The 25,749-nt window shown below is 34.2% G+C and overlaps 1 protein-coding gene across 5 annotated transcripts; it reads left to right on the forward strand.

Moving 5' to 3' along the window:
- The first annotated feature begins 63 nt into the window (after positions 1-63).
- Positions 64-19,338, forward strand: LOC128226570 (5-hydroxytryptamine receptor 1D-like). Of its 5 annotated transcripts, none has more exons than XM_052936517.1 (2): positions 64-110; positions 17,806-19,338. In XM_052936517.1, the coding sequence occupies exon 2, from the start codon at positions 17,819-17,821 to the stop codon at positions 19,094-19,096; it is 1,278 nt and encodes a 425-aa protein (XP_052792477.1). In that variant the 5' UTR covers positions 64-110; positions 17,806-17,818; the 3' UTR covers positions 19,097-19,338. The 5 variants fall into 5 exon arrangements, 4 of the variants coding, with proteins under 4 accessions (XP_052792477.1, XP_052792476.1, XP_052792475.1 ...); XR_008259696.1 differs by lacking the exons at positions 64-110; positions 17,806-19,338 and adding exons at positions 6,532-6,607; positions 10,051-10,254; XM_052936516.1 differs by lacking the exon at positions 64-110 and adding an exon at positions 6,536-6,607.
- Positions 19,339-25,749: the final 6,411 nt, after the last annotated feature.

Genomic DNA, 25,749 nt, shown 5'->3' on the forward strand with positions numbered 1-25,749 from the left:
ATAACAGCATAACTAGCTCAGAGAGCGCCAGTCGACTAGAGCAGCCAAACAGTAAATACTAACATTATTGCGCGTTAGATGTGACATGGAGTAATAGTAAAATTTCGAAGGTATTTTTTTTGTTTTAAAATCATTGGTGTATTTATTGATATTTGAAGGGGAAAAAACTATTCAATATTTATTATTTGCAATGTTATGCAATGAACTTTTGTTTCATATTGCTATTATGTTAAAACATTTCTATTCATTAGTTTTGCAGGAAATTAGATAAAGAGTTGCGTTTTTGGCAACGTCTCTCATACTCTTATTTGTTTTAAAAGAAGATTGACATGTGCGTTACTTTAATTACATTCATGTTAAAGCAGTCTTTGATATTACGATCTTCTGGAACAGGAAATTGATTTTTACGAAAAAAAAATATAACATCACTCAAGATTATTTCTCGCACCTCATTGTATGAACATATCTTTTTATCATTATCAAAGTAGTGAGGTTTTTTATTGAAGCGACTGGTGCTTTATAATCTCTTACATCATTATCCTTGGGTTGTACTTGGCAGTGAGATTGCAGCAAGATTGAATATGAAATTGCTCAGGCATAATAAATTTAGCAACTGTGCTCATATTTATATATCAAATCATACCTTAGATTTGATACGCATATATTGTTTTAAACTTTTATGAAAGGTTTTTAAAGTGATAAAACAATCAGTCTGGATATACTTGTAAAACGCATACTAACGTTCGACGTATTGAATTTGCTAAAAAGTTATATCACTAATTAATGAATATTTACATTTCTTGATATTTCAGTTAATGTAGTTCTCTCGAAGGTTTTTTCGTCTAATAATACATATGTCTTGGTAGTGTTGTCTGAATGGATTCAAATGTCTCGTCTAATATCAGGTAGGCTATAAATATTCCCATCATAACATTGTTGCCTTCTGGACTTCCATTGTTTTATTCGAATTGCTGAAGCGGATCAACATTGCAATATGCGAAGAAACAGCTTTTACTGACTTTTATTTCGTTTTTCACAAGCTGTGCGGCATAAGTTTTCCAATGATAACCTAGCAGCTTCCATGCCAAACATAAAGATTATTGAGTAAAGAATTGCTTTAAGCGTGTCTCTGAAAATAAAAGCATTTCTGAGAGAGAAACTGATTTAATCCATTTCCATATAATGAGTTCATCAACAACTCTTCTTAGGTAAATTAAGGATGCATAAAAGTGTAAGATATTTGTCGTGAATTTTAGTTTTGTAAGAAGAAAAATGCACATGAAATGGATGGTATTAAAATATTATTAACGATGTGATGTTCAGACTCTGTTAACCAAAACGACAAAAGTTTAGTACTCCTAGTCGGGTTTCACCATGAACTTTAATTGTTTATATACTGCAAAACGATGCAAATATTCCCAAAGAAATAGCAAAGGTAAGGGCCATGATACTATTTATCTAAAAGGATTATACATACTTTGACAATTCACCTTCCGGACGCCTGTAACAGCTGTAGAAGGTCAAAGAAATGTGAACGAAAGAAGCAACACGTTTCTTCATTTGCATTGTAAATTACCAAAGGCATTTAGCCGATTTGCCCATAAAGGTTGGTTTTATTTAAATGTTATAGCCATCCTGATATAAAGTAAACGGTAAACATATGGTTTTATACCGCTCATATCAATATTAGAACGTAATCTGGTCAAGCCGATAAGTAAACTTCTTATTGTGATGTCAACTACAAACAAGGGTTGTGGTTTATGCCCGTTCGTTTTCAAAACAGCCAAACATGTTCCTGATGTAGAGAATATTGCTTGTTTTAAAGAAATGAATGAATAGCACTTCCCTGTTACCGCTTTGGTTCCATATATAACTTTAAATATATATGTAAATCTCGAACTTTCAGAATGTTTGCTAGAAAGTTTAACATATGTAGAATATGTACTACAAAATTTAAGTCAAGATATGTTTACATTAAAATAATCAAAAACAAATGCACTTATACTAGTAATGGGCTAATAAAATTGCAGTCGTTTTGGTATCTTGTTAACCATCATGATCATGATGCCAACTGTAGCACGCTGGCTCAAAGTGCCCATTTAAACATACGCAATGAAACGCGAACGACAAAGGGACTCCAAAATACCTCTAGTAACTGTGCTATAAGTGGTTAAGCAAATGCATGGTCTTTTCATGAGCGGTGTTTGTCAGAACATGACAGAAACAAAGATGTCAATACTCGACCACTTGGTTTTCCAATTACAGTATAAATGTTATTCTAATGTCGGGACTTAGCATTCCTTAATCCATTTGAAGATAAATAACGATTGACATTCACAGTTTGGCAGACATACTATTTTGGTTCATGGGTAACACTAAAAATTAAATCTACATATACCTATTACCGTATTTAGAGAACGAATAATATCGGGTATGGGTTATAGGGCAGACGGTTCAGGGTTCTCATTCATTCACTTTCGGCTGCTCCTAGACTCACACTTCTTCCTCGGAACTAGCATATTTTAAGAAGAATATTTTAAAAATGGAAGGTTAGACAAATACTTTACCTACAAATTGCCTTTGCGAATCACACTTTCAGGATTCAAGTGTTAACCATAAGAGTCATATACGCTCGTTTGGAAACCAAGAACCAAAACGATAAGCTTGGTGTTTTAGTACCATAGTATTTATGTTTAAATTATTTTTTGTTCTTCGTGAAAGACAAAACAAAATCAATGGTGACGTCTTGTTTTAGTGTGATTATAAATATTTTAAATTGTTATTGGTGTTGGTTAAAATTTAGTCAATCATCCCTTTTTGTTTTAAAGTGCTATTACTGCTTGTTAAGTACCATCATGTATGTGGTATTGCTCTTCCTGCTGTTTTGGTTGGAAGAATTGATAATTTCAAAGTCGTCTTTCGGTCAATTATTTTATTGTTATATATGGCATAAAATCAAAACTTTATGTCAGGCATTCTGTTTAAATTGTTAGCTTTTAGAGCACAAGTTATTTGCCCTTCTGGAATTCGAACGAGAACGTTTATTTTATTAATAGACGTATGATTAGTTTGAACTGTAGAGATACTGTCATTTGTCAATGTTGTTTTGTTCTTTCAATTATCGTGCTTAAGTTGACGTTTGCGTTTTGTTATGTTTTTTTCTACTTAACTGTACACGAGCAGGCAACCACGTCATTATCAATTGGTGCATCCAAACTCTGCTGGCATGTTGAAAGAAAGAAATACCTCAATTATCTATATCTTTAAGTTGTGTACTCTTAATCTTAGCTGTTCAATACATAGTAGTACAAATAACTTTTCAGCAATACCAAGATAGCCTAATTAACATTCTATAATGCTATAAGAGTTATTTTGATCATTGAAAACAAATGTTCTTAATCTTATTATTCCCCTAGTCTTCGTCTTTGTCATTATATAAAAAAGAACAGTACTTAGTCTCGAGGGGGGTTCTAATCAGAGGCTCTTGTTGGTAAGCATTAACATGTGTCGTATTAACCGTGTGATGTCTTGATGGACAGTACCGAAGGTTCGCTAAATTTGAAAGAGGTCTTGTGAGTCATCGAACATTTAACGAAATGTGTGGCGTTTATTTCACAACAATATAATTGCTCCTGCTGCCTGGTTTATTTATGTTACTTGGCTGCATAACAATAATTAGGGGGGGAATGGTTTCTGCTGAATAACTGAATTGACGAATAGTGATAAAAGTGGTTTGTATAAAGGCTCTGTAAAAACGTACCTTAGGATTGTATTTTGGGTATTTTGGTCAAGGTCACTGCTACTGCCTCTGCTAAATATATCTAGTTTTAGTTGATTGTAGTGATGCAACTTAGAAGGTGGTACGTTGATATACTTCGGGATTGTAATTAGGTGTGCGGGGATACAAAACGGTTTACGCTCGAAAAAAATGGTTAACACAATATTTATCCAAATATTTCAATTACAATGTGTACACAGTTTGAGCATAACTATTCACGTGGATATGTGTTTATATTAACTTTTACAGTTTTCTACTATCCGATAACGAAATCCAGCCAATTTCCTTGATTATTCTAGCTAATGAAACTGAACGTGTAAGACCGCTAACAATTCTTGCTGCTTCGTATTGCAGTATGTCCACAATCTCGTTTTCATCAATTGTACAACAATTCCAGATAAGTGAGGCGTTCTCTAGAATGCGTCTGAAATATGGTAAATAAATTTGATAAAACAAAATACGACTAAAGTAATATTTTTAAGACTTTTCTTGGCAGAACGAACGATCGAATGTATGTGATGGTACCATGTATCATCAATGTGACTCCTGAATGTTTGCCACGATCACAAAGTATAAGCAGCGAAGAAGCGAACAAGAAAGATGGTCGTTGCTGGTTAGTAAGTGAACACAATATTACTTCTGTTTTTGAAGTGTTGAATTGTACAAGCTATTGTGTTGACCAGTCGAAGATTTTCTGTAGATCGGTGTTTCTGTGTCATTTGTGTTAGAATTTGAAATGGCGACAGAGCTATCACCCGCAGAACGCCTTATTGTGCTCTCCAAGTTATCAGCTTTATCTTTCATGGAAAGAAGAAGGAGAAGTGCACCCAACCTTGTAGGGCCCCAGCTGTGGCGGGCTAAATATATGAGGAGGATGAACAATATTTGAGGCTTTTCTGTAGATAATGAGAACATCGAACAAATTTCCATATTCTCTGAGTTTAAAACCGCTCATTGCGTCGTTTCTAGTAATTGTTTAATTATAAAAAGCGGATGTCTTCAGTGGTCATAAATTAACAGTTTCATCAAAAATAAATCCATTTTATATGTCATGTCCCAATAAAAAAGATTAAAATTTACCCACACGAATTGTACTAAAAATTGAGAAGAAGCAGAAATGGCATTAATTTCATAACAATTTTCAGAGGTTTTATTTTTATTTTGTACACAGCAAAAAAAGCAATACATCAAGAGAATACACCAAAACTATTAAACTCTGTTGTAAAAAATATGTCGATGATAAAGGAAATCTATAAAGTAAATTAAAGAATCTGTTAAAAATAGAAGGCTTACGAAAATAAATGAATTTTGAAAAGGTCCTCATATGCTGTTTTCTATATGCCGCATCAAGTAAGTTGTTGGTTCTGTAGATAAATTTGACATTGAAACAGACACATGTAAAAAGTATATTCAATAAACTATTTTCAATTGGAAGGCATTGGGAATTTATATATATATATATATATGAAAATTTATGATCCGTTGTTACCTCTTGCATGTTTATGATGTGTTGAATCAGAGAGTTCCTAATTCAATCAATTGAGACTTAAATGATTCATTTTTCAAATTCATTTCTGATTTTTTTTACTTACGTTCTGAAGTGTTCAAATACCATTTTATTTATACAATGATAAATTATTAATAGCATAACCATTTATTAAAATATTGGTGATAATATTAGTAACAAATCACAGCTTCACACAACAAATTTGTCGTCATTTCGCTTGTCAACAAGGCGCATTTTCGGACTGGAGATCACTGCCCGATCGACAGTGTTCTTTTTAGTCGCTTTCTAAATGTAGGACCGTTTGCTCTGTGCCGTTTTAACTGGTTTTAAAAGAAAACCCGAAACCAAAAACACTTTACTGTTTATTACTGCAATCGGTTAAATATAATACCAGTTGAAAGTGTTAAACAACAACAAATCAAATGACACCCAGAAGCTTAGCAGTTCCAAAAGAAATCGTACTTATTTCGCTCGTCTTCCACAAAAATGAAGAACAATGGTTAGAGATTAACCGAATGATGAGTCACCACCGACATGTACTACTACTACTACTACTACTACTACTACTACTACTACTACTACTACTACTACTACTACTACTACTACTACTACTACTACTACTACTACTACTACTACTACTACTACTACTACTACTACTACTACTACTACTACTACTACTTCTACTACTACTACTACTACTACTACTACTACTACTACTACTACTACTACTACTACTACTACTACTACTACTACTACTACTACTACTACTACTACTACTACTACTACTACTACTTCTACTACTACTACTACTACTACTTCTTCTTCTTCTACTACGACGACGACGACGACGACGACGGCGACGACCACTACCACTACTTCTACAACTACTACTACTAGTTACCCGCCTGTCACCCAAGAGGTTGTGGGTTTGAACCCCACCAGGGATACCTTCGCATGGCCTTTACGATGTAAACCAATATTGATTCTACAAGCCGTCTTATAGAATCCATTGGAAACACTGAGTTTTATTTTGCTGTCTGACAGAATCCATTGAAAACACTGAGTTTCATAGTTTTAGTAAATATACCAGCTGAAATAAAGCAATTGATACAACTATTCAATACAAAACTATATATCGTATGACACATAGTATTCAACGCTATGTAAGCGTATTCCAATATCGCCTCACCGGTGAAGGGATCTGCTTTATAACAACATAACTAACTACCTACGAGAGCTCCAGTCGGTTAGAACAGCCGAACGGTAAACACTAACATTATAGCGCGTTAGATGTGAAATGGAGTTATAGTTAACTTTCGAAGGTATTTTGTTTGGTTTTGAATTCATCAGTGCATTTCATGATACATGAGCGTTAGAAAAACATATATTGAATGATATTATTTAATATATTAATTTTTTTTTTTAGATATTATGCAATGAAACTTTTATTTCATATTGCTAATATGTTAAAACATATCCTTAGTTTTGTAGGAAAGTCGACTGGGAGTTGCTTTTTTTGGCAACGTCTCTCATACTCTTATTTGCTTTTAAAAATGTATAGACATTTGTGCTTCTTTTATTGCATTCATGTAAATGTAGTCTTTGATATTTTCATCTTCTGGACCAGGATATTGATTTTACATCACTCAAGATTATTGTTCGCTTCTCAGTGTATGTACATATTTCATTATCATTATCAAAGTAGTGAGTATTTTGATTGAAGTGACTGGTAATCTCTTACATCATCATCATAGGATTACATTTGGCATTGAGATTGAAGCAAGATTGAATATGAATTTGCTTAGGCATAAAAAAGAAACAAGCTCTGTAGCCAAAAGTTTAAACATAAACCCCATTTATAGGCAAAGGGTAATCGCCAACGACATAGAACAGAAAAACAATAAGTCACAAACAAGAAACAACAACACAAATCTCCTCAAACAGCACAGTGCATATATACTATATCATAAAACTAGGTATGTTTATCACGGATTGTTAGGTACCGCCTTGGAACGGTTAGTTGAATGTTAATTTACTAGGGGGTTTCAACCAAAAACTCACCCTTAACCCAACAATCCTGAATAAAGAAAACAAAACGTAAAAGGTAAATCTCATCTTCGATTTGATACTCATCATTTGTTACTGTTATAAAAGGTATTAAAAGTAATAAAACAATCAGTCTAGGTATACTTGCACAAACCTTGTTTAACGTTCGACAAGAATTTGTTCTACCACTTCTTGATGCATATTTACATTTCCTTAATATTAAAGATATTGCAGTTTTCTTAAAGGTGTTTTCCACTTATAAGTATTCATATGTCTTGTTAGCGTTGTTTGTACGGGTTTAAGTGTCTCGCCTAGTGTTTGGTAGGTTTTGAGCAAAGTGCCTCTTAACATTCCCATCACAACATGTTGGCTAATTCAATATATAATGAATCCCCTTTAACTGACATTAACTTCGTTTTTTAAGTTGTCCGGCATAAGGTTTCCAATGTTAACCTAGCAGCTTCCATACCAAACATAAAGATTAATGTGTACAGATTTGCTTAAAGCGGCAAAATGTCTCTGAAAATAATAGCTTTTTTGAGAAAGAAACTGATTTAATCCATTTCCATACAAGGAGTTCATCAACAACTCTTCATAGGCAAATAATGGATGCTTTAGATAGTGTTAGATATTTGTCGTTGTAAATGTTAGCTTTGTTCAAAGAGTGGCCACTGTGTACATGAAATGATTGGTGCTATAATATCCTTAACGAACTTGTAATGTGATGTTCAGATTTAAACCTGTTTACCAAAACTACAATAGTTTAGTACCCTTTGTCGGGTTTCACCATAAACTTTAAATGTTGATATAATGCAAAACAATGTAAATGTTCACTTAAATATATTAGCAAAGGCAAGGATCAAAACAATATTTATTTATACATGTTATAAAGACAAAACATTCTTTGACAGTTTACCTTCCGGACGCCTGTAACAACTGTGGAAAGAAAGAAGTAACACGTTTTTACATTTGCATTGTAAATCGCAAAAGGCAATATGCCGATTTGTCAATAAATGTTGGTTGTTATTCAAATGTCCATTTTCAATATAAATTAAAGGGTAAACATATGTTCTTAGAACCATCATATCAATATAACAACGAAATCTGGACAATACGATAAGTCAACCACTTATTGTAATGACTCATACAAACAATATTGTGCCTGACTTATGTCCGTTTAATCAACTTCTTTTTTCACAACAACCGAAACATGTTCCTTGTGTAAAGTATGGGTTGTTTTTTTTTTTAAATTAATGCATTGCACATTCCACTTGCACTTATTGGTACCTAACTTACCATTAATAACCTGAAATCGAAGACAAATATAAGTAAAATCTCAAACTTTCAGGTTATTTTTGGTTTTAATTATTAAATGAATTTAACCTTTGGTGACATTAGTGGGCAGTTTGCTAGAATGCTTTACCTATGAAGATTATATACTACAAATGCATATAATCTATATTTGTATAGATTAAATGGTTAAAATATATGCATTAATAAAAGTCATTGGCTTACACAATTGCGGTCCTATTGGTTACCATGTTAACGACCATAATAATAATATCTGTCATGTGTTCCCGTTCCGGATAGAAAAATCCGACCCGAGGGCACCTGCGTTGCAAGGTAACGAGGCTTGCCGAGTTACCGGCTACGCTGCGTGCCCGAGGGTCGGATTTTTCTATCCGGAACGGACACACATGATAGATATTTTTCTAGCATACATTAAATTACATTTTTTGTGAACAAAATACATATAAAAAAGCATTTTTGTGCATATCACCAAAACGCGCGTGCGATGTTGTTTACTGACGTCATGACGCGCAGTAATTTGTATTCGCTGCATAAGTCAATAAGTTCCTTTGACATCACGTCTTTTAAGTGTTATTTTGTTTTGTGTTTTAAATTTTATTTTTGTAAAGTTAATGTTAATGGAACTCATCTATTTAAATCTCATAATAATGATTACATAAAGTGTTTTATAAAAGAAATTGAAATTATTACGTCACAGCGCGTGACTCATCTGGCATCCCCCATGCCAGATGGAGTTTTCCAGCACGGCTGAATTCACCGGAAATGCCTATCCGGTGTGCTAGAATACCAACTATGGCACCCTGGCTCAAAGTGAACTGCAGTCAAATATACGCAAAAAACGCTATCGACAGACAAACTCCTTAAAATACCTCTAGTGATTGAACTTTAAGTGAAAATATATATGCTTAGCCTTCTTTGGCGTTGACACTGTGCCATTAAATGGGGTTTATGTTTTAAATTTCGACTACTGTACTTGTTTTTTGTAGATTTTTCATATAAATATTGTTTGTGTTTGATGCCTCATGACCCTCAGATCTTGGCAGATATTCTTTAAGTTTTCTGTTTGTTGAACCAATATGTAATATTTATTTCCGCGTACTCAATGGAGGGTCTACCTTGTACCAACCTTACACTTCAATTTTGTACCGGAAATATCGACAATCTAATGGATAACAGCTATCTGGAATGGAATACTATATTAACCGCAAAATATGACCGAAACAAAAATGTGAATGCACGGCCACTTGGTTTTCCAATTTCAATAAACATGTAATTATTATGTCTGGACTTCAGATAATTAAGCCATAAGCAATAAATAGCATTTGTCGTTCATACTTTGGCAGAAGGGTTTTTTGATACAAGTTTTATACTCAAAACTAATTCTACGTATAGCTTTTTCCGTTTATAGAGAATGGGGCTGTGTAACAAGGGAAGACGGTCAAGGGTTCTCATATACTCCCATCTGGGAGCTATAAAACTAACACTTTTGACATGTAGAGCCATATACACATGTTTGGAATTAAGGCCAAAACGACCACGGATGAAGAACACAACAGGCTAAATTTCGTTACGATAGGGAGCGTGGTATATATGTATCGAATGAGAATTCAACGAATTGAAGCACACTTGCAAATCTGTACCCCCCCCCCCCCCAAGGCCATGGAGGGCGTATAAATTATCCAAACTGTAAACTCGAAAGAAACTTTTCAAAATTGGTAACTACTTGTTTAGTATCCTTTTAAATTTGATTATTGTTCTTTTTACTAGTTTTGTGAAGAAGAATTGATAATTTCCAAATCGGTCTTTCTTTCGCTTATTTAATTGTTATATATAACATAAAAATCAGAACTATATTCTTTGGCATTCTGTTTTAATTGGAACCAATTAGAGCGCTAGGGAATTATTTGCCTTCCTGTAAATGGACTAAAACGTTTAATTTATTAATAGACTTATGATAGCTATGAACCATAGAGATTATGTTATTTTACAATGTTGTTTTGTTCTTTCAATTATCTTGCTGCGTTTAAATTTGGCGTTCGTGTTTTGTTATTGCTGTTTTCATTCCAACCTTCTGTACCCAAGCTAAAAACAAGTTGGAGGCAGACAAGTCATTATTAATAAGTTTATCAGTAATCCGTTGGCATGTTGAATGAAGAGAATACTTCAAAATTCTAGATATTTTAGTTGAGTCCTCTTAATCTTAAGTTGTTTAATATAGAGTAGTAAAAATAACGGTTTATGCATTCAGCATTAACAATGTAGCCTAATTCACATTCCAATAATGCTACAAATGTTAATTTGATCCTTGAAAACAATTACTCTTATAATTATAACCACCCCCACCCCCACACACACTCCTTAGCCATTGTTGACGTTTCATTGCATCTACTACTACTACTACTACTACTACTACTACTACTACTACTACTACTACTACTACTACTACTACTACTACTACTACTACTACTACTTCTACTACTACTACTACTACTACTACTACTACTACTACTACTACTACTACTACTACTACTACTACTACTACTACTACTACTACTACTACTACTACTACTACTACTACTTCTACTACTACTACTACTACTACTTCTTCTTCTTCTACTACGACGACGACGACGACGACGACGGCGACGACCACTACCACTACTTCTACAACTACTACTACTAGTTACCCGCCTGTCACCCAAGAGGTTGTGGGTTTGAACCCCACCAGGGATACCTTCGCATGGCCTTTACGATGTAAACCAATATTGATTCTACAAGCCGTCTTATAGAATCCATTGGAAACACTGAGTTTTATTTTGCTGTCTGACAGAATCCATTGAAAACACTGAGTTTCATAGTTTTAGTAAATATACCAGCTGAAATAAAGCAATTGATACAACTATTCAATACAAAACTATATATCGTATGACACATAGTATTCAACGCTATGTAAGCGTATTCCAATATCGCCTCACCGGTGAAGGGATCTGCTTTATAACAACATAACTAACTACCTACGAGAGCTCCAGTCGGTTAGAACAGCTGAACGGTAAACACTAACATTATAGCGCGTTAGATGTGAAATGGAGTTATAGTTAACTTTCGAAGGTATTTTGTTTGGTTTTGAATTCATCAGTGCATTTCATGATACATGAGCGTTAGAAAAACATATATTGAATGATATTATTTAATATATTAATTTTTTTTTTTAGATATTATGCAATGAAACTTTTATTTCATATTGCTAATATGTTAAAACATATCCTTAGTTTTGTAGGAAAGTCGACTGGGAGTTGCTTTTTTTGGCAACGTCTCTCATACTCTTATTTGCTTTTAAAAATGTATAGACATTTGTGCTTCTTTTATTGCATTCATGTAAATGTAGTCTTTGATATTTTCATCTTCTGGACCAGGATATTGATTTTACATCACTCAAGATTATTGTTCGCTTCTCAGTGTATGTACATATTTCATTATCATTATCAAAGTAGTGAGTATTTTGATTGAAGTGACTGGTAATCTCTTACATCATCATCATAGGATTACATTTGGCATTGAGATTGAAGCAAGATTGAATATGAATTTGCTTAGGCATAAAAAAGAAACAAGCTCTGTAGCCAAAAGTTTAAACATAAACCCCATTTATAGGCAAAGGGTAATCGCCAACGACATAGAACAGAAAAACAATAAGTCACAAACAAGAAACAACAACACAAATCTCCTCAAACAGCACAGTGCATATATACTATATCATAAAACTAGGTATGTTTATCACGGATTGTTAGGTACCGCCTTGGAACGGTTAGTTGAATGTTAATTTACTAGGGGGTTTCAACCAAAAACTCACCCTTAACCCAACAATCCTGAATAAAGAAAACAAAACGTAAAAGGTAAATCTCATCTTCGATTTGATACTCATCATTTGTTACTGTTATAAAAGGTATTAAAAGTAATAAAACAATCAGTCTAGGTATACTTGCACAAACCTTGTTTAACGTTCGACAAGAATTTGTTCTACCACTTCTTGATGCATATTTACATTTCCTTAATATTAAAGATATTGCAGTTTTCTTAAAGGTGTTTTCCACTTATAAGTATTCATATGTCTTGTTAGCGTTGTTTGTACGGGTTTAAGTGTCTCGCCTAGTGTTTGGTAGGTTTTGAGCAAAGTGCCTCTTAACATTCCCATCACAACATGTTGGCTAATTCAATATATAATGAATCCCCTTTAACTGACATTAACTTCGTTTTTTAAGTTGTCCGGCATAAGGTTTCCAATGTTAACCTAGCAGCTTCCATACCAAACATAAAGATTAATGTGTACAGATTTGCTTAAAGCGGCAAAATGTCTCTGAAAATAATAGCTTTTTTGAGAAAGAAACTGATTTAATCCATTTCCATACAAGGAGTTCATCAACAACTCTTCATAGGCAAATAATGGATGCTTTAGATAGTGTTAGATATTTGTCGTTGTAAATGTTAGCTTTGTTCAAAGAGTGGCCACTGTGTACATGAAATGATTGGTGCTATAATATCCTTAACGAACTTGTAATGTGATGTTCAGATTTAAACCTGTTTACCAAAACTACAATAGTTTAGTACCCTTTGTCGGGTTTCACCATAAACTTTAAATGTTGATATAATGCAAAACAATGTAAATGTTCACTTAAATATATTAGCAAAGGCAAGGATCAAAACAATATTTATTTATACATGTTATAAAGACAAAACATTCTTTGACAGTTTACCTTCCGGACGCCTGTAACAACTGTGGAAAGAAAGAAGTAACACGTTTTTACATTTGCATTGTAAATCGCAAAAGGCAATATGCCGATTTGTCAATAAATGTTGGTTGTTATTCAAATGTCCATTTTCAATATAAATTAAAGGGTAAACATATGTTCTTAGAACCATCATATCAATATAACAACGAAATCTGGACAATACGATAAGTCAACCACTTATTGTAATGACTCATACAAACAATATTGTGCCTGACTTATGTCCGTTTAATCAACTTCTTTTTTCACAACAACCGAAACATGTTCCTTGTGTAAAGTATGGGTTTTTTTTTTTTTTAAATTAATGCATTGCACATTCCACTTGCACTTATTGGTACCTAACTTACCATTAATAACCTGAAATCGAAGACAAATATAAGTAAAATCTCAAACTTTCAGGTTATTTTTGGTTTTAATTATTAAATGAATTTAACCTTTGGTGACATTAGTGGGCAGTTTGCTAGAATGCTTTACCTATGAAGATTATATACTACAAATGCATATAATCTATATTTGTATAGATTAAATGGTTAAAATATATGCATTAATAAAAGTCATTGGCTTACACAATTGCGGTCCTATTGGTTACCATGTTAACGACCATAATAATAATATCTGTCATGTGTTCCCGTTCCGGATAGAAAAATCCGACCCGAGGGCACCTGCGTTGCAAGGTAACGAGGCTTGCCGAGTTACCGGCTACGCTGCGTGCCCGAGGGTCGGATTTTTCTATCCGGAACGGACACACATGATAGATATTTTTCTAGCATACATTAAATTACATTTTTTGTGAACAAAATACATATAAAAAAGCATTTTTGTGCATATCACCAAAACGCGCGTGCGATGTTGTTTACTGACGTCATGACGCGCAGTAATTTGTATTCGCTGCATAAGTCAATAAGTTCCTTTGACATCACGTCTTTTAAGTGTTATTTTGTTTTGTGTTTTAAATTTTATTTTTGTAAAGTTAATGTTAATGGAACTCATCTATTTAAATCTCATAATAATGATTACATAAAGTGTTTTATAAAAGAAATTGAAATTATTACGTCACAGCGCGTGACTCATCTGGCATCCCCCATGCCAGATGGAGTTTTCCAGCACGGCTGAATTCACCGGAAATGCCTATCCGGTGTGCTAGAATACCAACTATGGCACCCTGGCTCAAAGTGAACTGCAGTCAAATATACGCAAAAAACGCTATCGACAGACAAACTCCTTAAAACACCTCTAGTGATTGAACTTTAAGTGAAAATATATATGCTTAGCCTTCTTTGGCGTTGACACTGTGCCATTAAATGGGGTTTATGTTTTAAATTTCGACTACTGTACTTGTTTTTTGTAGATTTTTCATATAAATATTGTTTGTGTTTGATGCCTCATGACCCTCAGATCTTGGCAGATATTCTTTAAGTTTTCTGTTTGTTGAACCAATATGTAATATTTATTTCCGCGTACTCAATGGAGGGTCTACCTTGTACCAACCTTACACTTCAATTTTGTACCGGAAATATCGACAATCTAATGGATAACAGCTATCTGGAATGGAATACTATATTAACCGCAAAATATGACCGAAACAAAAATGTGAATGCACGGCCACTTGGTTTTCCAATTTCAATAAACATGTAATTATTATGTCTGGACTTCAGATAATTAAGCCATAAGCAATAAATAGCATTTGTCGTTCATACTTTGGCAGAAGGGTTTTTTGATACAAGTTTTATACTCAAAACTAATTCTACGTATAGCTTTTTCCGTTTATAGAGAATGGGGCTGTGTAACAAGGGAAGACGGTCAAGGGTTCTCATATACTCCCATCTGGGAGCTATAAAACTAACACTTTTGACATGTAGAGCCATATACACATGTTTGGAATTAAGGCCAAAACGACCACGGATGAAGAACACAACAGGCTAAATTTCGTTACGATAGGGAGCGTGGTATATATGTATCGAATGAGAATTCAACGAATTGAAGCACACTTGCAAATCTGTACCCCCCCCCCCCCCCCCCAAGGCCATGGAGGGCGTATAAATTATCCAAACTGTAAACTCGAAAGAAACTTTTCAAAATTGGTAACTACTTGTTTAGTATCCTTTTAAATTTGATTATTGTTCTTTTTACTAGTTTTGTGAAGAAGAATTGATAATTTCCAAATCGGTCTTTCTTTCGCTTATTTAATTGTTATATATAACATAAAAATCAGAACTATATTCTTTGGCATTCTGTTTTAATTGGAACCAATTAGAGCGCTAGGGAATTATTTGCCTTCCTGTAAATGGACTAAAACGTTTAATTTATTAATAGACTTATGATAGCTATGAACCATAGAGATTATGTTATTTTACAATGTTGTTTTGTTCTTTCAATTATCTTGCTGCGTTTAAATTTGGCGTTCGTGTTTTGTTATTGCTGTTTTCATTCCAACCTTCTGTACCCAAGCTAAAAACAAGTTGGAGGCAGACAAGTCATTATTAATAAGTTTATCAGTAATCCGTTGGCATGTTGAATGAAGAGAATACTTCAAAATTCTAGATATTTTAGTTGAGTCCTCTTAATCTTAAGTTGTTTAATATAGAGTAGTAAAAATAACGGTTTATGCATTCAGCATTAACAATGTAGCCTAATTCACATTCCAATAATGCTACAAATGTTAATTTGATCCTTGAAAACAATTACTCTTATAATTATAACCACCCCCACCCCCACACACACTCCTTAGCCATTGTTGACGTTTCATTGCATCTAAGCGAACAGAACATAATCTCAATAGGGTTCTTATCAGATGGTCTTCTTGGTAAGCATTAGTATGTTTCTATTAAACGTGTGCTCTCTTGATGGGCAGTTCCGAAGTACTAAAGGTTCGCTGAATTTGAAAGAGGTCTAATGAGTTATTGAACTTTTAACGAAATGTGTGGCGTATATATTTCACAAAAATATAGTTGCTCCTGATGCCTGGTTCATATTTATCGATGTAGTTGCATAACAATAATTTGGGGAAGATTGTTTCCGCTGAATAACCTAGGTAACGATTGACGAATAGTGATAAAAACGGTTTGTATAATGGCTGTGTAAAAGCGTACCTTAGGATTGCATTTGGGGTATGTTGGTCAAGGTCACTGTTACTGCCTCCGCTCAATATCAGTTGTTGAAATTGATTGTAGTTATGCAACATTATATGTGGCAATCTGACGTTGATATGTACCTTGCGATTGTAATTTGATGTACGTGGTCAAGTTCACTGTTATTTAAAATAGAAAAAAAGTTTACGCTTGAAAACAAATGGTTTCAACAGTATAAATCCAAATATTTCAATTACAATGTATACACGGTTTGAGCATAACTATTCATCGTGGATATGTGTATATATTAACTTTTAAATCTTTCTTATATCCGTCAATGAAACCCAGCCAATTTCCTTGATTATTCTAGCGAATGAACCTGAACGTGGGAGACCGGTAACAATTCTTGCTGCCTCGTATTGCAGTTCTCCTTTTCTCCTTACGATATGTGGGAAGTCTACCAATTCAGGTTTAAAAACGGATTGAGCGCACTGAAATATTACCAACCACTAGTTTGACTTGCTCTATGTCATTGCCTTCTGATCTACCATGGTAACTGGAAGTGATGCTACAGAAGTAAATTTATTCGAATTAGTTGCCAATTTCCTGTTATGCTATACAACTTTTAAAACATTGCCCTTTTCATCATATATTTCATGAAAGCAATTTGTTACAAAAAATGTCAATATGTTCTGTATTGATATCGCATTGTTAGTAGGAACGCCACTTAAGATATGGAGGTCAAACTGATGTAGTTTCTGCGCACTTAATGATATTCAGTACTTTCTTTGTTTTGATGAATAGTGAATTCAAGTATTTCCACTGATATTTTTTGTAAGAAATAACAACGCTCTTAGAAATGTTAAAGCTGTAAGTGGAGATTACTCAGGAAATAGGAGTTAATGTTTTTTGTTGTTTTGTTTTCGTCAAATTAATTATCTATGACTAATAGTTATGAGGACGACGTCTAAAAGTACGATTACTATTAATTTACTAAATGTGAAAAGCTTGTTATATTGATAATTTCAATTCTAAGAAAAGGAACCATTATTGAATATGATACCTCAGTAATAAAGTGTGTACCTTAAATAAAATGACAAATCATTCCGAGCCATTTACAAAGAAATGTTGCACGTACAAGTACAAGAAAATTAGAAACTCATAACATCCAAGAAATTGCTTATACTTAAAGTGTTCACCGACAAACAATACATAAATGTTTTTTTCCAAACATTAGTTTTTGTAACTTTATAATGACTTTTACATGTGTATTCGTTTATTATACCTTCTGTATTATTGTATTTTTATTTTCAGGCATTTCTCTTGAATGATGAACCTGTCGTTTAATGCCACCTATCTACCGGTAACTATGTTGGGTAACGGATCGCACAAAGTAGCTTACCTTCTAAATGAGTCTTTCAGCAACATTGCCGGTTGGAATTATTCCCAACACGAAAACAATACTGACGACTATAACTACCACACGCCAGACCACTACACGAACAATATTTACTACGATCAGAAAATGCATGAATCATTTTTGAGCAGTATACATAGACATTCTGCCACTTTTATAGGTATTCTTGCATGTTGGACATGCTTTATTAACATTGTGTTAATATGTGCGTGCTTAGCAAGCCAAAGAACAAAGTCAGACGCCTTCTACTTACAAGTTATTAACTTTTCTGTCACAAACATAGTTATTAGTGTATTCGTCCTACCACTTACAGTCTATTATATTCTTCACGTTTGGGAACTAGGTCAGCCACTATGTAGGATTTGGGTTATTGCAGACATTCTTTTGCCATTTGTTGCTTTCTTAATTGTGTTAATCATCAGTTGTGATAGACTCATCCACGCTTCCCACCCGAAACTATATTTGTGGCTGTTCCAGAAATCACTGACCAAAGGCATAATTTGTACTCCATGGGTTATCGGTCTTGTTATAGTCGTTCCTATTTGGACGTCTGGTACAGTTCCATTTAATGAAATGACAAACCAGTGCGTCGTCATAGTGACAATCGAAGCTGCAATTCTGTGCCCAGTGTTGACATACTTTGTCCCTCTCGCGATTCTAGGTTTTTTAACATTCAGAATGTTGTTATTGAGGTTTCAGTATGCGTCGATCCAGGCTAATGTATTCGAAACGGACAGGAACACAATAAACAATAACCACTTCGAATTAGAGGAAACAAACACGACACCTCTGCACATACCAGGAGACATTGAAACTCCGAATTCTAACCGAGTACAAAAGAGAATCGATCGACAGGATACTGACAGCAGTAACGAAAGAGGAGGGGCAGTTGCAAAGCGCAAGTCCTCTAAAATCGTGGCGGTGTGCTTGGTGAACCTGGTGAACACCGTGTTATGGTTTCCCTTCCAGAGCATTAGTCTGCTGCTGTCCGTATGCAGTTTTCAATCTTGTATCCCATCAATGGCGCTTAACCAAGTTTTTACGCTCATGGGCGCCGCCAGTGCTGGAGTCGTTCCACTCTTCTGGTTATTTGATACTGAGATAAGGGAGAACATCACCAAACTGTGTTCAAGAAAGCAAACTACGAATCTGCAGGAAAGTGTTTACAGCGACGAAACGTTTATTTAGTAAAGCAATTTAATTGGTTTTTCGGTTTTGTTATGTGATTTGTTTTCTTTCAGATGTTAGAACCACTGTTTTATATCAATTGTCTTTTTTAAAAATCTATCTCCATCATTCGATAAAAATTATCATTGTATTGTATCAATATAAAAATTCTTACAACTGTCAAGACAATATGTAACTAAAAATACGTTGTATCATGACTAAGTGTTATATTATTGTGTGGACAATAAAAGATAAATATGCTATCAACAATTTATACAACAAAACCAACGGAGTGAGAAAATAATTAACTGTCCAAATTATGCCATCCGATTAATATTTATGCAAAATAATGTTTAGTTACCATTTAAAAACTAACGTTCTTACTTAATGTCCATGTCCATAGAAGCTTGTTAGGCGTCAAATATTAGCCAAGTGTATAACCCCACCCTCCTGTTACGGCAGAGAGACCGTGCCGCTTTACGTAAGTAACCATTAAAGCCACACCCTCTGTTTTGAATGTATTTATTTTTATTATTTTGCCCCTTATAAATCTACATACAATACACATTGCAAATTACGGTAGTCCTTGTTCCATTTCAGCGCAATACGGCAGTATTCCACTCTGCTGAATGCACCAATGCGTGATGTAAAAATGACGTCATAAAAACCAAACAGTGCGTCTTTTGAATGACATTTATTATTAGAACATGTGTTTTTTTAGTGTATAATCAATATAGGGTCAGTTGTACTGCGTACTATCCGGAATGCGTTTTCGACTCCCGTGGATATTTGCAGATTTTGATTCCACTCGGGGTGAATGAATGAATATTCGAATGAATGATTGAATGAGTGAGCGAGCGAGCGAGCGAGCGAGCGAGCGTGCGTGCGTGCGTGCGTGCGTGAGTGAGTGAGTGAGTGAGTGAGTGAGTGAGTGAGTGAGTGAGTGAGTGAGTGAGTGAGTGAGTGAGTGAGTGAGTGAGTGAGTGAGTGAGTGAGTGAGTGAGTGAGTGAGTGAGTGAGTGAGTGAGTGAGTGAGTGAGTGAGTGAGTGAGTGAGTGAGTGAGTGAGTGAGTGAGTGAGTGAGTGAGTGAGTGAGTGAGTGAGTGAGTGAGTGAGTGAGTGAGTGAGTGAGTGAGTGAGTGAGTGAGTGAGTGAGTGAGTGAGTGAGTGAGTGAGTGAGTGAGTGAGTGAGTGAGTGAGTGAGTGAGTGAGTGAGTGAGTGAGTGAGTGAGTGAGTGAGTGGAGTGGAGTGGAGTGGAGTGGAGTGGAGTGGAGTGGAGTGGAGTGGAGTGAGTGAAGTGAAGTGAGTGAATGGAAAGATAGATGAACGGACGGACGGACGGATGAATGAATGAATGAGTGAATGATTGAATGAATGAATAATACTTTATGGGCCAAGTGTGAGGTAATACCCATGTTAACTAGTTTAAGACCCAAGTAGACTTGAATTCCAGTGAACTGTTTTTCACATGCCGATTGTTGTGTTTAATTTTCGACTACTGGGCCTTTCCTGAATTTTCATCGTATTATTTATATGTAACATTGAACTCTTTTAGAAGATTTCTGTCTACTATGGCGAAGTTTAAAAAAAAATCTGACAGCAGACTAAGAGAGGTTCGAATCCTACATAGCTAGGTATCATGTTGTCGTTTCCTATTTCTTTCTTTGAATTAGTTCTACGCCATGTTACTTTCATTTGTTGTTGTTTTAAGCCGCTCAGATAAAAATAATATTTGGTTATCTCAAAACTGCAGCTAATGGCCTTTTCATCTTAAGTTACCATAAAATAAAGGTTAATTGTCTTTTTCAATGTTAGATCGCAATATATTTCACCGTGTGAGCATCAAAAGTTATATTTCACGATCATCATTGTCAATTTTCCCTTAAATTGAGTTGAAAGGAAGAACAGTTCTGGTGTATCAATTTCTTCTAGGAGTGATGCTTGGTAAGAATGGGGTTTCTATTATTTCCAGGAAAAAGAAGACGCGATGCTGTTCCACTAATCACCCTATTTAAATTGGAACTAGAAATTATGGCTAAATATTATAAAAAAGATCGACAGAATATTCGTCGTACGTGATTTAATGACTTCAAAGTTGAATGTTGTTCATATGTTAAAAAAAAAATGAAATGTTGTTTGTCTGACTATTAAGCGCGATGGAATTTTCTTTGAACTCTTAAATATTGAGATCGTACCATAAATCAATCACTTTACTTTTTGTTAATAGAGTCTGATAATATATTAAATACCAGGGGTATCCTGCATTTGCCTTCATCTAATCCCAAATTTACACCGAAATAGTATCTTGTGTTTTTGGTTTAAAGGCAATTATAGCGTATCTCCAGATATATTTCGACAAATCAACTTTTCAACAATTATTGACAATAAGGGTATTTTTTGGTAAAATATTATGTTGTTTGAGAGAACGCAAAACATCTTTAAACCCAAAAGCATGATTGCCTGTCGATGCCAAGGTGGTTTTATCAAGAAAAGCAACTCGAGGAATGTGCGTGCTGTGAAATTGCTTCTTTCACCTATTTACAATGCCACTTTGATCATGGTGGGTGGTTAGTATGCGATATGAATAGTTCTCTTTATTGTCCGAAAAGAGACGAGCTAAAATGCAATATTAATAAATTATTGAAAACAATATCACATTTTAATAATGCAACTTTACCCTTAAAATAGACACTCTGTTGTAAGTATTTTACATTATACACCTTTTGCTACGTAGTTATGTGTGTAAGAGAGTTGAGCAATTGTAACGAGTGAACATTCTATCAGGGTTTTGTTTAAAATCTGTTTGCATCCAAAGGCAACAGTCTTTCGACATCACGAATACAATTTTAAATTTACACTGATATTGTATAGAGGAACAACAGTTCAGACCTTACATCAAATGGCATTATAATTATTTCTTTAATAGATTATTAACTACGCAAAAATAGTCTGAACGTAATACATATCGCAAAATGCATTCGTCCATAATTCACCCAGCCTAAATGCAATACGGCTATATTCCACTCTGCAGACGTCACGTAATAACAACTATCATTGCGCCATTAAAGAAACTATTCCGTTATTAAAATGTAATTCATTGGGTAATGGCGTGTCTTTTAAGGGGATTTCAACTCGTAGGGTGTGGATTTGTTGCGAATTGCTGCTATCTAGTCTAATAATTGACTAAGAAAACCAATGCCTTTAGCTTTTAGCAACTTTTAGTGTTATTCAGATAAACTAGTCTCTCAATTTCGTTGTATATATAAGATAAGAAATACATGAGCCATCTGTATGCAATATAATGTCATATTGAGTACAATTCAGGTCTTTCACTCATTGTTATTCTTTGGGGCGCCTTTCTAGGTAGATTGAGACTTCTTAAATTTTAATCCCCATTCATAACTTTGAAGATTTGCCCCTACAAAACTAAAAGTCCATCATAAAAATAGAAAATTTGCCAGACTTAAACAATTAATCACAACGGAAGAACTAACGCATAATTTTCACAGTAAAAGTTATTGACCCTTCCATGCGTATATAGAATTGTTTTTGTTTAAATGTATTAGACATAAGTATAGACTTGTATTTTAATTTAGAAACGTAAAATAAATTTGGATGCTGCACGCTAATTAACTAGTAAACACCGATGTAGTGATATGTTAGGCTTTTTGCAGCTGGTCTCTTGGACAATGTCTCATTGGTAATGACGTTGTGCCTCTTTGAATACTTGGATTGACCTCATGGTGTCATGGTCATAATAGTTTTCAATGGTTATTTTACACACAAAAATAATTATGATGATACTAATGCTATGCGAAATCCCCAACATATTTTCTTCAAACATAAACAAGCAAATCAAGAATAACTTTTATTACATCATTTTAGAAAATAAGCCCATTATCAATGAAACAAAAAATGCATCTGTAAAATCTCATGAAAGTTTATGTTATATTCAACTTGATCTAAATTAGAGGATAATTTAAAATCGGAAATGTTTATTTACACAAAATACAGATGTAATCTCACAATGCAATAAAAGTTTATATCGCGTATTTGTAATTAAAAATAAATAAATATTGTTTGCAATAAGCATTAATCATTACTTCTCATTTACATTCTGACTGATAGCAAAACAAGTCAACAAAACGGTAACATTGTTTGCAAATCAGCTAACAGCGCTTGTTGATTAATTGTACAAAACATGCTGCAATATGCCTGCAGGAACAGTTTAGCTAAACCCAGAACATGTTGCATTATTATACAAATTTTGAGAAAGAACAACCATATATCTCATCTGCCATGTTTCATAAAAACAAAAAAGGAACTCAGAGGCTGACCCTTGGTAGCATACTGCCTTCTGAAAACAACAATAAAAAATAATAATTAATGTCTGTCATTCATGAGCACAGCAAAATTGCAAGAGTGTTTCTATTTGCCTGCACCACCAATTAATATTCTATAATTAAACTTAAGAAAAGAAATGTGTATTAGGTATTTTTGTAACAATAAAGTTAATTTGTCTCTAGTTTTATGTCGCCTTTGTGTGTGTTATCCGGCGGCGTCGGTGGTGGCGTCATCTAAACCTTGGGAATACAATTACTCAAGTATTTATCATCCAATTATGATGGAACTTGGTGCAAGTGTATGTGGGCATTCACTCGTTGAACTTAAGACACTACGTGCGTGTTTTCCTCGATATGTGTTGGTTAATTGTCTGCCCTCACGGTATGTTTTGAAATTGTAAACCTTACACGGCTTGACTCAGGGTTCAGAATCTTGGCAAATTTGTTTTGTTTAGAAGGGATAGCGGAACCTCGTTTCGAAAAATTCTCCTGCACCGTGTTAAATTAAATTAAAAACAACACTTTGAACAAATACTGTACACTTGTTTTAGAATTAGTTTTACTAATTCGTTCGTGCTAGATGCACCTGAAACAGAATATGTACCTACTTCAGTACACATTTATTGTCATTAAACGTGTCAAAATGGTCTATTTGACACATCGATGGCAATGTTTGTCAGAGATGGTTAAGTTTATTTTGGGGAAATAATTTAATAAAACCTTTTTATGTTCACCATATCTGCAACATACTGTCACCTTTGATAGAACATAGTTCACCGAAGATTCCGTAGTGAACCCTAATTGGTGGCATTTCAATTTCAAACACCTCCTGATAAATTGCGTCATAAATGCAATATTTTGCTTTGAATGAACACTTTAAACAAAGAACTTTAATATTGATTCACCATTTTAAATGATACATAGCAGTCTACGCCGCTTACAGAGCCCCACCTTCGGTCTTTAACCAGAGCTTGATTAAGATTTTAATTTGTTTTAAACACTTCGCCAAACCGTTTCACAAAACTGCCGCCTGATGGAGCACTGTCACAACAATATTTTGGAAACAGGTTTCTTTGAAAAACTAATCACCTAATCAAGTTCTTTTCTGGATTTGACAGCTTCGCGGGAGATCATCAACCTCAAACGAAAAGTGTGACGTTCAGTGATTAACTTCTTTCTTTGAACGAAAAAGGCAGGTTAAATGCTCCCTATAAGAAAGATAAAGCTGAACGTTGAAGCATTTGTACCGTCCGAACACTGCAGTACTAGTAGTGTTTTTTGTTTTTAATACTAATAAATGCAAACATACGAGGGAATATTGGTGGTCCAGGGCCGCACTGTTAGTCCTCATTGAGCTGCCGTCAAAAAGGTATCACAGAGGAGCGTAATGCGTTGTGTCATGACACTTTGATAAGCTTTATGCCATAAATTGAGCTGATTGGAGTATCATACTGAGAAAGTGGACAGCGGCAGTTTACTAACTGACAAGTTTGCGACATGTGCTGAATAAACAAACGAATAGGCGATTTGTTTTTATCGACACGGCTCATGGTTCCTTCTAAGTTGAATTAACAATATAGTTATATTTCTATCTTAAAGATGCACCCTTACTCCCACATAAGATTAACCACAAGTAATACTATTGTTTTACTATTCCAAAAAGGATGAATAAATGTAAAAAAAAACCAATGGTTCTAATAAAGGAAACCCATTTTAATTTGAAAGAAATGTGCATAAAACACAGTATATCTACCATTTGAGATAATAGTAGATAACAGTAAATCTTTTAGCATTCACAAATCATTTAATATTTTTTTGCGTTTTCAGCTATTAAATACACGGATACTAGTTTGATATCAGTAATTAATGTTTTCCATAAATGCATTATTAAGTATGTAGTTAAAGGTTTATCAGTCAAAATATATGTTTGTTATACATGTCTATGTATTGATATTATAAAAGAGTGTCACTTTAACGGTATGATACATTCAACTGTCATCGAAAATTAAAAAAAATAAAAGATCAAACTGCTTCTTTTTTCAAATACTGTTAGTTCTTAATTTCATAATTACACCAAAATTGTCCTTTTGCTCGGCACATTTTGTGGTCATTTTATATTAAGCTTTTAAGCTTGTTTAAGAAGTGACATAATGTGTTTTGGTACAAATAAAACAGCTCTTGACAAGGTGAGAAGCTAAATCGTAAGATTTGTTTACTTTCTGTTGGTTTGTTTTTATACAGAAAATATGGTTTTGTACAAGCTTAACACACATTATTCTATGCATACAATCTTTTTTCATAAATATACGAGAAAATATACTAGGGAGAAG

Source organism: Mya arenaria, chromosome 3, assembly GCF_026914265.1.
Source record: "Mya arenaria isolate MELC-2E11 chromosome 3, ASM2691426v1".
In the NCBI taxonomy this organism is placed as follows: domain Eukaryota; kingdom Metazoa; phylum Mollusca; class Bivalvia; order Myida; family Myidae; genus Mya; species Mya arenaria.